Genomic DNA, 17,216 nt, shown 5'->3' with positions numbered 1-17,216 from the left:
TTGAAACAATTACTCTCCATACTTGATAGTTCTCTGCTTTTATAAAAATTTCCATACGTTTTTTTCAGTATGGATAGTGCTTTCCATTGAACATGGGCGGTCGTTGAGTAGAACATTCTTCATCAGGTTTTTAACCTGTAGTGTTCATGGTGTCAGGTACTAGCTCCTCAAGGTTAATTGTTTTTTGGAGGTACTAGGCTCTATTACCAATTGTTGTTCCAGTATGAACACTAAACCAAATATAAGAGGGGGGGTTAAATTGTAGTTGAGGGAAAATTCGAATTTAAAATGCGGAATAAATGTAACTTAAAAATTCAAGAGAAAAGCCACACAAAATTTTACAAGGAAAACTTCATAGTCTCAATAGGAAGAAAAATCTTGACCCCAAGGAATTTTAACTCAAGTTTTTTTTTACTAAAACAGGCCAAAAAAATCTCTTTTTACAACCTAATAAGGATATTTGTTGCTCCTCTAGGAACTTATTCCCAGTCACTCAGTACCCCCATGAACCCATGACACACACTTTCACTTCGCTCGAAGTCTTATCTTTTCTCTCTTTCTTTATTCTGTTTTTATCTCAAGGATATTGTTAGATTTTTCTCTCACCCAAACACTTAGAGTATTACAAGAAAATGTAGAAGAAAAATACAGAAAAACATTCTCAAAACAATAATTATCTTTTGTGCTCGAAAGTTCTATTTTTTCTTCAAATTTATTCTCTCTTTTATCGCTGCTCCAATTCTCCTTCTCATGCGCATATCAAGCTCCACTTTCTCCATGATGCACACTTGTAATAGAGAGAAGATCATGGCTCGATTTTCGCTCCACTTGTTCCACCAATTTTGCAACGGCTATCAACTTCCACCACTATCCGTTAGTGTGGAAGTGCAGCTAGATTGTTGGAGAGCTTACAACAGTTAGTTGCACATTCATAGCAAGTGGTTTAGGTAATTGGCGAATTTCAAGCAAGTAGTTCCTTCTTTTATGCATCACTCGCCCCAACCGAATTTTGCTCAACTACTTTAAGCTTGCTCTAACTGGTTTTTCAAGCCACAATAACAACAACAACATATCTAATAACTATAAGTATCTTTGATACAAAGATTCTTTAGTTAATAGATCATTAAACATCCCTTATAATAATACTCACGATGTATTAAACATAATATCTTGACTTAGATTATAAAATCTTTCTATACAAGATATATTAAATAAACAGTACATTATTTTTGGTGTTTTATAATTTTTTAAAATAAAATCATATTACTACCTAAGTATTGGACATCATCAAAACATGAAACACAACATCATTCAAATATTATAAGCGAACTTGTAACATGAACTTCAAAAGTTCCTCAATACATAAAAGCTTACCCCCTACTCCAGTACTCCATATCCATAACAAAATTAGCATTCATTAGCATAGAAGTGGGTGCCAACTAATTTTGTTGGTTATATGTTTTTGAATGATATTTAGGGGTCGTGTGGTTGAAGTTGGGAAATATAGCTTCCCTTGAATTTGCATTGCCCATGAAATTTCATTTCCTAGGAAGTACATTTTTTTGTTTGGTTAAATATGGGAAATTTTATTTCCCATGGGAATTTCCACTTACCTAGGGGGGTCTAGGTAAGTTATTTCCTCCATTTTGTAGGAAATAGAACTTCCTAGGAAGTTCTACTTCCCATGTTTTTGCCAACCAAACAACAACACATATACCTACTTCCTAAGAATTCTAATTTCCCATATATTTGAAGTTTAACCAAACGAACTCTTAAGATTTGTGATCGAATTCTGTATATCCACATAAAATTCGAATCCCATCTATACGATCCCTTCTAATATTTTTTTAATAAGATGCAGATAAATGTTTTCTTTTAAAACTTGCCATACACCAAAAATGTAAAGCATGAAAACGTTATAACCTCGAATCTTTTGAGTTAAGACAAGTTTTCTACCTTTCCACATTCCACAGACATTTTGCCACAAAGCGAAAAAGGCCAGCATGAGGTGGGCTGAAAGCTTAATGATTATTGATAAACAAATCTCAAGTGGCAAAAATAGTTGGCCGAGTTGAAAGAGGAAAAAGATATGAAAAACTACACTAATTTTGTTCGCTCTGCAGAAAGTCCAAAACCAGCAAAAAAGCACACAAGTTAACGTTATCGGTTAATTGTATAAACACATATAATTAATTTAATTATAAGTGGATGTCATGCACATTCGATATGGCTTTTTTGTTGTTAAACTTTATGTTTCTTCATATCGTATCTGTCTAATCTAATGATTATGCTGTTTTAAGAATACATGATATTCATACTATATTAGTATTATATAATTGCGATGTCCCGCCGCAGCAACGTTGTTGCACGACAACTACATCCAGGTTGCTGATGATATTGTATACTAAGGTAGTAAGAATATCAACATTGATTCAGATCTGATACGATTCCTTTTGCTTTATATTCCACTTGCATTTGTACGTCCCAAAAGATTTATTCTTCTCTAGCTTCCTCATTTTGTTTTCATAGTACATCATGTTAGCTAGATAGGGTGGGATAAAGCTGAATAAGTGAGCTAGGGTGTGATATAAAGCATCATAAGTTTATAGTAATAAACAAACAATGTATAGAGTAGTATATGTTATGTAATAGGGTTTAGTCAATAACACAAAAAGTAAAATTCACCAAGGTACAAAGTTGATTGTTATCCACAATGAAAGTTACAACTAGGGATGGCAATGGGCAGGGTCTGGGTACGGTAAGACTAGACACATACCCATACCCTAATTTTTGGATATAGACCCATATCCTACCCATACTCATAGGGTAATTTTTTTTAGGACCCGTACCCATACCTGTAGGGTTCGATAGGGTCTGGGTAGGGTCCAGGGTCTAAAATGGGTCCAACAAAAAAAAAATCCGCGCACATTATCTAATGTATATATAATCGTTAAGCACAATCTTATATATTAATTTTGCAATTAGCTTCTACTAGTTCTACACTTGTACTTCATTTCTGAAAAAAAAAACATCACAGGCAATTGTGTACAGTATGCGAGAGAGAGATTGTGAGTCTGATAGAAGTGAGATTTGCGGGTAGTAATTAAGTGAGGGAGGGTTAGGGTTTTAATTTGTAGGAAGTCTGCTAGAAGTTGGAACTTAGAAGGTTATGTTTATATCTATATTTATTGTAATTTTAAAAAATAAAAAATATATATTTTATTTAGATGGGTCTATGGGTAGGATATGGGTAGGGTTTGGGTATTTGAGGAGGTGACCCATACCCTACCCTTACCCGATAGGACCAAGACCCATATCCTACCCTTCCCCATAGGGTCCAAAAAATTAAGACCCATACCCTAATTTTAGGGTAGGGTTGGGTGGATCTGGGTAGGGTCCTGGATCGGACCTATTGCCATCCCTAGTTACAACCTTTGTGGCTTTATTTGCCACATCTTAGACGATTTCTAAGCTACGACATTTTCAAGTTATAACCTCTCTCATTGAAAGCCACAACCACTCGTGGTTTTGATAAGTCCAACTTGTGGTTCTCAGTTTTATTTTCAATTAAAAGTTTGTGTAGAGTTCTTTTGGGGCACATCACTAATTAGGTAAAGTGAAGCAATTAGCTTTGTAGAGCAATATGATTTGCCAAAGCTACCACTCGCTTTTTCCTCTAATAGTTAAGCTACTACTTACTAGCTCTAAGTTCTTAAAAACTGTATGCTAATCCTAAAATAGAAAAATTGTACATGTCGTCCGATTCCGGATTACTATATAGGCATATTGCATGCAATACCATCAATGTATATAACCATGCAAGACATGATAGTAATAACATTATTCCCTTACAAAAATTGTTAGCTGTAGATGACTCAGTGTCAGCTATGATTAACTTCTTTAATAACACTGAGTCATCTACAGCTGAATTTCTAAACGTCGTTTAAAGATTACTTAAAATTGTCCCCAAAAAAGTTGAAATTACATTTTTATCCTTTTCTTTCTTTTTTCCTAAACCACCACCCATCTCCTGCCACCTCACTCCACAACCATCTATCTCCTACCACCGCACTCCACCACCACCACCACACCCACAATCCTGGAGAGAAATTATTTTAATTGGGTGATGGAAGGGGATTTGGCCAGAACATTCCTCCCATGACCTTAACGTCTGGCCAGGACGTTAGGGTCATGGGAGGAGACGTTCCCCTTCCATCGCCCAATTTTTTTAAAAAAACTCACTCCACCACCATCCACCTCCTGCCACCACTACCCCCGTTGATCCTTCAACCTCTTGAACGTCGAAGGAAGGAAATCGCATCAATTGCACAGGAAATTGAAAGACGGAAATCAAATCAATTGCAGATAATTCTTGTTGGCTTGATCGCAATTTTTTTTGATTGAGTGACGAGAGGAACGTCTAGTCAGGACGTTCCTCCCATGGCCCTAACGTCTGGACGTCCTGGCCAGACGTTCCTCCTGTCGATCAATTTTAAAAAAATTGCGGTCAAGCTGGTGGAGGAGGTGGTTGTTGGCGGTGGGAGGTAGAGGTGATGGGTGGTGGCGGGTGGTGCCAGTGGTGCAAGTGGTGCAAGGGGTGGGGGTGGTGGAAAGAAAAAAGGGTAAAATAGTCTATTAAAAATGGAGTTGGGCGATTTTAAGTATTTTTGGGATGACATCTGGCAATCCCCATATATAGTAATTCAAATATAGAGGATGAACAACTAGGGTTGAATGAAAAATTCTGTAAGAAAAATATTAGACCTACGTTTTTTTATGGGTTAAAAGTGTACTTTGCGCTTTTAGCATTTATATTATTAGGTTGACGGGGGTAGCAGATTTCAGCATGTTGAGATAGATGTATGATTAAACATTAAGCGACGAGACTCAAAATGATGATCATATGCGGGATTATGTAAGAGAGAATCGGTAAGGTTGGTCTAGAGATATGCGGGACGCCATTTAGAGGACACACCATTGACATGAATGGTAGATGGGTATTTAAAACGATAGATAGAATTTTTGTTTGTGAGAGCAAGTACCACTTGATAGAAAAGAATGGAAACATATGGTCTATATAGATTACCACAAAATATAATCTCAACTCTCAAGATTCATGCATATGATCGATCCCGTTTTAATAATGGAAGTCTTAAACATTGTTGTTATTGTTTTCAAAGTAGCATTTGATTAACTTTTTGGTGCAAAATATCGCTCTATTCTTTTATTTTCTTCCTGTTTTCCTCTTTAGGCTGTATTTGAATCTTTTCTATTTTGGGAGTTTTTTTTTCTTATTAAAATGCCCTCATTGAAGGATTTTTTTTTTTTGAAATTAACATTAATTCATTGATTCAAAGTCATACGAAATCTACAATAAAAGTCAAAACTAAACAAATACATATCAAATGAAATAAATACAATTCTAATATGATAAAACCACGATCGTTGAGTAGATATAACACTTCTGAAAACCCTTGTCTTTCACATCGCTGTCTGATTCAACCTTTTGCAAGGGGGTCTGTCGATCTTTTGTACTTTTGAAGTAGAACCGGATTCAGTTCAAGTGATAGTAAACGAAGTCTTGACATCTGTTGCAACTCCGCACAAATTTCGATCAACAAATCAACATCTTGAAATACACAAAACCCCAAAAACAAATTCTCTAAACTCTCACATGGAGAGAGATAAAACCCAATATATGGGTCGACATGACCCAATATATAGGTAGGAAAACTCTCCATTAGAGAGAGACTGAGTTTTATTGGAAACATAAACATAAAAAGCTATACGCTTTTCCTACTGATTGTTCTAAAAGTGGGCTTATACCAATTCTTTATTTTTGGTATTATACTATGTATACTTTCTCTCACTTACTTTATCAAAAAGCAAAAAACATATCTCTATTATATAAGCCAAGGGGTTGCCATGGTGTCCCCTTTTGAAAAATATTTATCTATCCTTAAATCTCACAAAAAATAATAAAGAAAAGATTTTCAAATTTTTTTCCTTATTTACAAATATGGGTAGTAAAGAAAGTTTTACATTACCAAAAAGAAATACATAAAAATGTGTAAAAAGAGGAAATTCACAATTGAAAATATAAATTGATGACTAAACCAATTTTCAAACAATTATAAAAACAAAGCTTGACAAGATTCTTACTATCTAAATTCTCGGTTGCAATATAAATTCAAATAACACGCATTAACAAACCATAAAAAAAAACATAATTAGAGAATTTTTTTTAAAATTATTTCGGGAGCCCAATCAGTTGGGATAATAAATAATTAAAGGTATAAACATACATCATCAGATAATATCAATTTATAATTTTTTTAATTGAAGCACTACTCACCATAGTATGCCTAAAAAGTAAAAATCTCTATCATCCAGTAAAATTAAATTTAACTACTACTCATAAAATACACATAATGTATGTATGTATGTATGTATGTATGTATGTATGTATGTATGTATGTATGTATGTATGTATGTATGCATGCATGCATGCATGTATGTATGTATGTATGTATGTATGTATGTATGTATGTATGTATGTATGTATGTATGTATGTATGTATGTATGTATGTATGTATGTATGTATGTGTGTATGTATGTATGTATATGTATGTATGTATGTATGTATGTATGTATGTATGTATGTATGTATGTATGTATGTATGTATGTATGTATGTATGTATGTATGTATGTATGTATGTATGTATTATGTATGTATTTTTAAATAACATAACATAACATAACTTGAATCATTGTTTAAAAGGAGAGTTGTTGAATATTCTTCCAAATACACGATAACATATCCTACCTTGACTTAGGGCCTGTTCTCCCCAGCTTATTTTCAGTTCAGTTCAGTTCAATTCAATTCAGTTCTGTTCAGTTCAATTCAGTTCAGTTCAATTCAGTTCAGATCAGTTCAGTTCAGTTCAGCTCTTGACAATATTATTTTTACTCTCACATATCACTATTCATTTCAGTTCAGTTCAGTTCAGTTCAGTTTAGTTCAATTCAATTCAGTTCAGTTTAATTCAATTCAGTTTAGTTCAATTCAGTTCAACTGTTTTATGCCGAAGAGAACAAGCCCTTAGTCCTTTATGTAAAACATTATTCTTTACACTAGCGATGCAGATAAAAAATCATAACGCTCATCAAAATATTCAACATAAATATTACACTCTTAAGGGCCTGTTCTCCCCAACTTATTTTCAGTTCAGTTCAGTTCAGTTCAGCTCCCATCAGTTCAGTTCAGTTCAGTTCAGATCCATTCTTTTTATTATCATTTTATTAAATATTATTATTATGTTGGTATAATTTATTTTACTAATTACTCTTATTATTATTATTATTATTATTATTATCATTATTATTGTTATTTAAATATATATCATTAATATTAAGTATTATTATTATTGTTGTTTCTATATATTATTTTGTTTATTATAGCTTTACTCATTATTATTACTATTATTATTAGGAGGAACATGGTTTAGGTCAAAGCATAAATAAACCCACTTTTTTAGCCCTTAAACCAATCAAATCGCGTCAATACGGTTTATGATGTAATTTTTGCGGTCCAACCCAATCATTATTTTTATTAATAAATATTTTTATATTATTAAATCTAATTATTAAAATAATAATATTAATTTACTTCTTAGATATTATTGTTATTATATATCATCATCAAGTATTAATATATTAATACAAATAATATAAAATAATAATTATTAATTATCATTATTATCATTAATTATTATTCTTATTATTAATTTATGATTATTAATATTATTTATTTATAACTATGATTTAAAAATATCAAAAATACTATTATTATTATTCATTATTATTACTTATCATTATAATTATTATTTTATATTCATATTATTATTGTTTAAAATATTATTATATATATATTTATTACATTCAATTTAATTCAATTTAATTTAATTCAATTCAATTCAGTTCAGTGCAGCTCAGTTCAGTTCAGTTCAGTTCAACTCCAATAAGTTCAGTTCAGTTCAGTTCAGCTCCTATAAGTTCAGTTCAGTTCAGTTCAGCTGTTTTATGCCGAAGAGAACAGTCCCTAAGTTAGTTTTTTGTACACTTTTTTATATTACTATTACTATTAATATACTGTCGCATGCATCGCGTGCATATATTACTCGTATTAAATATGTGCAACCAAGCTTAGCTTGGGTCACTTGGTAGGAATTCCACCTCATGACCTCAAAGTTAGGGGTTCAAATTCCACGAAGTGAGGGGAACTTAGAGGAGAATTTGAAAAGATATGAGATATTTTCTGGTTGAGGAAAAGATATAGTTATATCATTTAGTTGAGATATTCATGTATAGATAAAGATAAGATTGTAGTTAGAGATATTTTTTGAGGTTGTATATATACTTTGCCGCGAGGTTCTTGGTGAATACAGAAAACCTTTACCAATTTTCTCTCTTCGCTTCTATATTTTCACATGGTATCCAGAGCAGGATGATACATCAAAAATCCCAAAACACAAAAACATCAAAACCCATACAGAAAGATGACGAAGATAGGAGATTCTGGAAAAGGGATTGGAGAGCAGGAGAAGCGAGCCATACCTATGTCATCTCCGCTCTATCTCCATCCTTCTGACACCCCTAATATGCCTCTCACCACAACAAAATTCAACGGTGAGAATTATGATTTATGGGCTGCGACTGTCAAGAACAGTCTAGATGCTAAGAATAAATTGGGTTTTATTGAAGGAAAGGTGGAAAAACCTCAAGGAGACGAGGGAGAAGATAACATCGCATTCGTTGCATGGAGGCAATGCAATGCCATGTTGAGGGGATGGCTGCGAAGTTCCATTGAGGATAAGCTACATCCAAGCGTCACGTTTTCTGGCAGCGTGAAGGAAATCTGGGACGAATTACGTGAACGATATGCGGCAGGAAATGCACCGTGAGTTCACCAATTGAAGGGCGAATCAAATGAGTGTAAACAAGGACGAGAATCGGTGGTGGAGTATTACACTCGTCTCAAGATCATATGGGATGAGTTAGCCAATTATTCGCGAGTCTCGACATGCACATGCGGAGCAGCCGCAGAATTAACGAAGGAGCGTGAGGAAGAGAAAGTGCACCAATTCTTGATGGGATTGGACTCGAAACTCTATGGAAACCTACGGTCCAACCTCTTGATGGAAGACACCATCACTTCCCTTGCAAGAGCCTATTCACTCGTTCTACGAGAAGAGAGACATATGAATATGGTGAGGGAGAAAGAAGAACGGAGTGAGATAGGCATGTCCGTGAAGACTCATGGAGTCGGAAAAGGTAAAGGTACGAGTGGGAGCCAAGGAGTTATGGACGAGGAAGATATTCCGCAGTGTACGCATTGTGGGAAACTGTACCATACAGAAGATACTTGCTATGGGAAGCATGGTTATGAGACGATCAGGGCACGCGGCAGGGGTCGAGACCGTAGAGGAATGATTGGAGGCAGAGGCAACAGTACTAGAGGAGGAAGAGCTGGTGGTCGAGGGCAGCAAGCCACGCACCAAGCGAATGCAGTTGACATCACAAGCGGTGCGAAGGACACAAGCACACAGCTTGGTTCATCTTTCAGTCCGGAGGAAATCGAGAGGTTGCGCCTCATGTTAGCGGTCAGCCCGGAAGGTAGAGATAAGTTGACAGGTATGTGTGCAGATGTTAATGTTGAATGGCTCATTGATAGTGGTTGCTCTCACCACATGACTGGACGCCGTGAATGTTTGCGTAACATTCAGACAATGAACAAATCGGTAGTTGGATTACCAGATGGCAGAAAGGTCGAGGCAACCGACCATGGCGAAGTCATGATAGGGAAAAAATTCGTGTTAAAAGATGTTCTCTATGTTCCAACCTTGCAATGTGATTTAATTTCTGTTGAACAATTAATTAGGTAAAATAATTGTGTAGTAACGTTTCACCTTGATTTTTGTGTTATCCAGGACCGAGCTATGAAGACGGAGATTGGACGGGGTGATGCGCGTGACGGGGTTTATTATTTTCAAAATGACAAGGTTCACATAGCAGGCAAGGTTGATAATTCAAGGGAAACAAAGTTGTGGCACGCAAGATTAGGACACCCTTTAAATAGGATTTTATCTTTTTTTTCTAGTATAGTTGGTAATAGTTTGGTGTGGAACCCGAATGAGGCTTGTGATGCTTGTTGTAGAGCTAAACAAGCTCGAAATTCTTTTTCAATTAATAATAAACGGTGTGATGTTTTGTTACGTTTAATTCATTGTGATATTTGGGGAGGCTATAGCACAACAAGTTTGTCTCGATGTCATTATTTCTTAACCATTGTCGATGATCATAGCATATATGTGTGGGTATATTTGATGAAACACAAAGGAGAAGCAGGCGAGATACTAAGAGTGTTTTGTTAAATGGTTAAGACTCAACATAATTCGAGGGTTAAAATTGTGCAAAGTGACAATGGGGCGGAGTTTCTATCGGGACCAATGCAATATTATTATGAGGATGAAGGAATAGTTTTCAGAACCAGTAACACCGACACCCCACAACAAATTGGTTGAGTCGAGCGGAAACATCGGCACATTCTAGAAAAGGCGAGAGCATTAAGGTTCGAGGCTAACCTACCTATTGGTTTTTGGGGAGAGTGCATCTTAACCGCGATATATTTAATCAACCGAACACCCACACCTATCCTAGGAAACAAAACCCCGCATGAACTGTTACATGGTGCGACACCAACTCTTGCTCATCTGAGGGTATTAATGTCTCTGCTACGTAGACAATAAAGAGAAGCCGAAGGATAAGTTTGGAGAGAGAGGGAGAAGATGTATTTTTTTAGGGTATCCTCACAACAAGAAAGGGTGGAAAGTTTACGACTTGAAAGAAAAAAAATTGTTTGTTTCGATAGATGTACGATTTTTCGAGACACAACTGCCTTATAAGCTCGCTGGAGGAAAATTTCCATTGGAGAATGACGAGACTAAGGAAAATAGGATGGAGGAGATAGGCCACGAAAATAGGGGGAGTGATGAGTGGTGCCATATTGATGCACCTGATGAGGAGGAACGTAATGAAGGAGAACACGGGGCCACGGATTCAGTGTTGGCGGAGTCTAACGATGGAGGAGAGCTTGAACCACATCATGAGGCACTTGGGAGAGGGGCGAGACAAATGTCTGCGCCATATTGGTGCAAAGACTACAGCTGCACCACGACGCGAATAATAAACCCCGCGCCATGCGAGACTCATCTCCTTCCACCTCCGTCCGAAAAGTCAGGTACTCGATATCCTTTAGTCAATTATGTTTCTACTGATTGTTTTTCCAGGAGTCATAAGGCGTATTTGGCTGCAATTGATGCAACACGAGAACCGCAACATTATTTTGAGGCTGCGCCGAACCCAAAGTGGCAGGAAGCAATGCGAAAGGAGCTCGACGCTCTTGAAAAAAATGGGACTTGGAAAGTCGTGACCTTACCACAAGGTAAGAAGCCAATTGGGTGCAAATGGGTGTATAAGATCAAGCATAAAGCAGATGGAACAATTGAAAGATATAAAGCGAGGCTTGTTGCGCAAGGGTTCACACAAGTAGAAGGGATAGATTACAATGAAACTTATGCACCTGTAGCAAAGATGACGAGTGTGCGATGCTTGTTGGCCGTAGCAGCTGCAAAACAATGGGTGATAGAACAGTTGGATGTGAACAACGCTTTCTTGCACGGAGACTTAGAAGAAGAAGTCTACATGCGCCTTCCACCTGGTTTCGAAGGGAAAGTTCGGAATCAAGTGTGTAAATTGGAGAAATCGTTATATGGGTTAAAGCAAGCTTCACGAAATTGGTTCTCAAAGCTGACAATATTCTTGCGTGGTTTGGGTTTCGTTCAATCTTGGGCTGATTACTCGTTATTTACACGAAATAAAAATGGAGTTTTTATTGGCGTACTTGTTTACGTGGATGATATGGTGTTGGTGAGTAATAACCGTGCAGAGAGTGATGCATTTAAACGCCAATTAGACACAAAATTTGGCATAAAGGACTTAGGGAGTTTGAAGTATTTTTTGGGGATAGAAGTTGCACAGAGTTCGAAGGGGTTGTTTTTAAACCAAAGAAAATACGCATTGGAGATTATTACGGAAGCAAGAATGGCCAATGCAAAACCCGTTTACACACCGATACAACAACACCACAATTTGGCTTTGGCCAAAGGAGAATTATTAAAGGATGCAGTGAAGTATCGGCGCGTAGTGGGGAGACTTATTTACTTAACCATCACACGACCGGATCTCGTATATGCGGTCCATATACTTTCCCAGTTCGTTCATGAGCCACGCAAGGAGCATTGGGATGCCGCAATGAGAGTTGTCCGGTATTTAAAGATGAGTTCGACGAAGGGGATTGTCATCAACAGCACGTCGACCTTGCAACTCGAGGCCTACTGTGATTCGGATTACGCGAGCTGCCCGTTAACTAGACGCTCACTAAGTGGGTATTTCGTGTCTTTAGGCGGATCACCTGTGTCTTGGCGAGCAAAGAAACAAGTTAGAGTAGCAAAGTCGACCACAGAGGCGGAATATCGAGCCATGGCAGCCGTGACAAGTGAGTTGGTTTGGATACGATCATTTTTGGGTTCATTAGGCGTGTTTCATACGCAACCGATTCGTTTGTTTTGTGATAATCAAGCTGCGATTCACATTGCCAGGAACCCAGTTTTTCACGATTGAACTAAACATATAGAAGTAGATTGTCACTTTGTCCGACAATATTTGGCCAACAAAACACTTGATGCATTCCATGTGCGCAGCAAGGAGCAAATTGCGGATTTATTCACGAAAGCATTAGGAGGTGAGGCATTTGCTTATCTTCAAGGCAAGTTGGGACTTGAACTACCAAGTGTTCCAACTTGAGGGGGAGTGAAAAGATATGAGATATTTTCTGGTTGAGGAAAAGATATAGTTATATCTTTTAGTTGAGATATTCATGCATAGATAAAGATAAGATTGTAGTTAAAACGAGTGAATAGGCTCTTGCAAGGGAAGTGATGGTGTCTTCCATCAAGAGGTTGGACCGCAGGTTTCCATAGAGTTTCGAGTCCAAACCCATCAAGAATTGGTGCACTTTCTCTTCCTCACGCTTCTTCGTTAATTTTGCGGCTGCTCCGCATGTGCATGTCGAGATATTTTCTGGTTGAGGAAAAGATATAGTTATATCTTTTAGTTGAGATGTTCATGTATTGATAAAGATAAGATTGTAGTTAGAGATATTTTTGTAGTTGAGGTTGTATATATACTCTGCCGCGAGGTTCTTGGTGAATACAGAAAACCTTTACCAATTTTCTCTCTTCGCTTCTATATTTTCACAGAATTCCCCTTACAACTCCCGCTCCTTCCAAGTGTCCAGAGGTTATTCATCTTATCAAATAAAAAAAAGTAAATATATGCATATATAGTTATATACCAAGACTTATTCTCGTATGGAGTGTTCCTTGGTTTCCAGCCATACAAATTCTTCGTCCATTCTTTTTTATTGCAACATTTGCATTATTACACTTGCTGAGAAATGACTTTGACCATTAATGACTTTCGTTATCTATTTATAAAAATTATCAAATGAGATATTTAAAAACTACACATTTTGATCAATCAAATAAGGTGTCATACGACTATGTTTATCCTTGTGTATAGATTATCATATACGGTCAAAGTGTGATATGTAAATAATTGAAAAGTCAAAATGTTGCATTAAAAAAGAACGGAAGAAGTAGAAAAAGAAAATGGATGGAGTATTTGATACATTTTGATTGTGAACAAACGAGCCCTAAAACACTCATGTTTAAATAAAATAGGAGCATAATCTTTGTGTACCAAAATTATCATTTACTAAAAGGGTATGATGCTTAATCTGTAATTAAGTAGTATCACCCGAGATTCTCATAATCCAGAGTTTCCTATTTCGTTCGCACACTTGCAAATTCTTGACCATGTAATCTGCGAGATACTCAAATATCAAGATTTCCAATATGATTTTTTATTCAATTAGAGACTATTCCCTTTTGGGGCCTTCTAAAAGTTAGCAATTTTTCTTTCTTTTATAGGAAGCTTACGTTTATGCATCACATTATATTATACACATATAACACACCACTTAGTATATATATCATATGAACACATAGTCCATCCTTGTCTCCCCCCTCCCCCCTCCCCCCCTCACCTTTATAACCAATATTCTCCTACCATAAACACACAAGTCTCCTTCACCACATCACACATGAAGATCAAAACTTGTGTCTTCTTTCCTTTCTTCCTTAGTCTCTTATCTTTTTGCATAATTTTCATGGTAACTATGAGAGAAACAAACTACCTCAGAGAAACAAACTATCTCCATGGTTCACAATACTACGTTCGAGTCGTCAATGGTTTCAGTAACAACTCCTCACTCCCTCTTGTAATATGGTGCGCGACGCTCGACAACGACATGGGCGGCCGCGCCCTACAAGAAGGAGATGACTACAGTTGGAGTCAATCCATAAACTTTTTGGGTGTTGGTAGTAACAACAACCGTGTGTTTTGCACATTGAAATGGGATCAAATGAGGAAGAAGTTTGATGCCTTTCTTATGTCTAGGGATATTCATCGTTGTAGCCCTTCAAAGATGTGTCTTTGGTTGGTTAAAGAAGATGGTTTTTATTTTAGTAACGATGGATTGCTCTTTAACAAGGATTTTTCTTGGACATAAACTTGCTCTTTTTTTTGTTGCGTATAAAGTTAATTACTAGTAATATGTTTTCATGTTGTTGTGATTACAGATTATCGTATATCCTATAAGTAGTCCGAGTATCAATTTTGCTCATGTATGTGAGGGTTACAGGAAATTTATTCAAATCTTGAGGTCTCATAGTTGCCTTAACTCTACTGGTTAGACTAACAATGATGTTTTCTTTTTCCTTCAAAATGGTAGTTTTGATATGAAAAGAGACTCATGTTGTAAAGAGAAAGAGAACTCAATTCCAAATAAAGTAATTAATGTTGTGATTATTTCGATGTTGTCATAAAAGAGAAGTGTTGTAACTAAAAGTAAATGGATGAAGAGGGAGAGGTGGTAGCTTAGGGAAGTACCATCCCGAATTTCAGGGCATTGTCTAGAGTTTAAATCCTCATCCCAATAATATGTTGGGCATTAAAATTTGGAATGTTTAGCCTTGTACCCAACCTCTGAGCTGGTGTACAATGCACGCTAGTAGCCTAGCAGGGGTTGGTCTTCGGACAAATAATTTTTCCTAATTTTAAAAAGTAAATGGATGAAGTTTTTGTATGTGTGGGGGGTTTTGGTTGAGGACAAGGTTGTTAGGATCGGGACCCACTTTGGATCGGTAAGGAATGCAGGATTAAATCGGTAGAATCAAATCGTAAGATCCTGTCAAATTGCAAGAAAGAGTAACGAAAATGCTTCCACTTATGAATGAATACACATCTTTCAAACAATATGGATGCTAAAGATACCTAGTTTTTCTCACATAATATTAACTAGAATTTTTTGCACGCTATGCGTGCTTGAATTTTTTTCGAAACAGAAACTCGATTTTCTTCGGCATAAGAGTCAAAATTTGAACATTAGAAATACGAAGTATAATTGTTTTTAGTTGCAAAATTTGATTGGTTTAGTTTCTGTCACTTAAGTCTCTCACCATTCTTTTTTGTTTGTTTTTTTTTTTTTTTTTTTACTTTTCAATGTTAAAAAATAGAAATTTTATTGAATTTATTTATGATTTCTAATATTATAATTTTTTAGTTGATTTTTGAATTAAGTACAATACTTCATAAATTGTAAAGAAAGTGGACACTTTGATTTCAAGTCAATTTTTCATAGGTTGTAGTTTGTAAGTGAATTTTTAAGTTTTTGTAAAGCTTTTTCATTTTAGTGATTTGAATAACGTAAATTATGCAATTTTATGATTTTAGTTGACTTATGAGTGATTGTTATAATTATATTTTTGGTATTTTTGTTTGAAGCCCCCTTTGATTTGTAAATGAATTTGTAATTTAGAATGGGAAGGGGGTAACATAGTCTCCTCATTCGGGGACACCATAGCTCCCTTCTTCCCTTATATAATAGAGATATGTTGTACTTAATTCTTGAATGATATTTTACATAAACCTTTTTACCTTGATAATTAATCGCTATTATATAATAGAAAAAGATAGATCCAAATATATGTAAAAGTTCCATTATATATAGGAAACACTAAAAAAAAGTAAATAATTTTTTTCCTTGTCTAACTTCTAAATTCTGATTTCACTACAAATACACCTCTATTTTATTTTATCATGACCCACCATTAATTGTGAATGATTCTTTAGAATAGTGACTTGTAAGTAATTTTTTGTAAATGTTTTTTTATGTATTGATGTTCTAGGTTATTAGTTTTAGTTTGTATGTTAAGTTTAAGTTTTCATAAAGTTTTCTGATTATCTACGTGATTTTTATAACGTGATTTTCTCAATTGTATGAGTGATTTGTTATGAGTGTTGTAAATTAGTTTTCGGTAGTTTTCTTTGAGTGCCGATTTTGATTTTGATATTCCTTTTGTAATTTAGAAAGGAAAGGGGGGCAAAATAGGCATTTCAAAAGAGGACACCATTGCTCCCTCTTCCCTTATATAATAGAGATAATTCAAAGTTAATACTGCTTTGCAACAATTATAATGATTAGAGAAGGGAAATATTTGTGTGTATGAAGTTATGTTATCATTTATTGGGCTTAAATAAAAAGTTAGTTGCTTCAGGGATCATTTTAATAAGTAGAGCAGTAGGGTCTTCCAATCCCAACCCGTCCTGACCGATCCTACTGTAGTCCTGATCGATCCTGCAACAGTTTAAGTGAAAAATACGATTGTTTGATCCTACTCCAATACCGATCCTGCTACGATCCTGACTGATCCTGCTGCGATTCTACCAGCCTTGCCGGTTCTGCTTACGATCTGGATCATTTTGCTAACACCATATCGTAGGATCGTAGGATCCTATGATCTGGATCGCGATTCTAACAATAATACGGGGGTCAACCCTTATTTGAGAATATGAGACCACTGTGTTATAATCCTTTTAACCAACATACAATTCATTTTGGCTAAATTGTAACTTGTTTTCCATGAGTAAATTTGTTTCCAAAATGATTATATTTTCATAAAAAAGATTATG

General features: G+C 35.7%; 1 protein-coding gene across 1 annotated transcript; it reads left to right on the top strand.

The window, feature by feature from the left end:
* Window positions 1-14,221: 14,221 nt before the first annotated feature.
* LOC104883375 (S-protein homolog 74) lies at window positions 14,222-14,902 on the top strand. Its single transcript, XM_010667885.3, has one exon. It carries the CDS (start codon window positions 14,287-14,289, stop codon window positions 14,752-14,754), a length of 468 nt encoding a protein of 155 aa, XP_010666187.1. The 5' UTR covers window positions 14,222-14,286; the 3' UTR covers window positions 14,755-14,902.
* The last annotated feature ends 2,314 nt before the right edge of the window (window positions 14,903-17,216 follow it).

Source organism: Beta vulgaris, chromosome 3, assembly GCF_026745355.1.
Source record: "Beta vulgaris subsp. vulgaris cultivar EL10 chromosome 3, EL10.2, whole genome shotgun sequence".
NCBI classification, from domain to species: domain Eukaryota; kingdom Viridiplantae; phylum Streptophyta; class Magnoliopsida; order Caryophyllales; family Amaranthaceae; genus Beta; species Beta vulgaris.
This window is presented reverse-complemented; position numbering and strand designations above follow the sequence as displayed.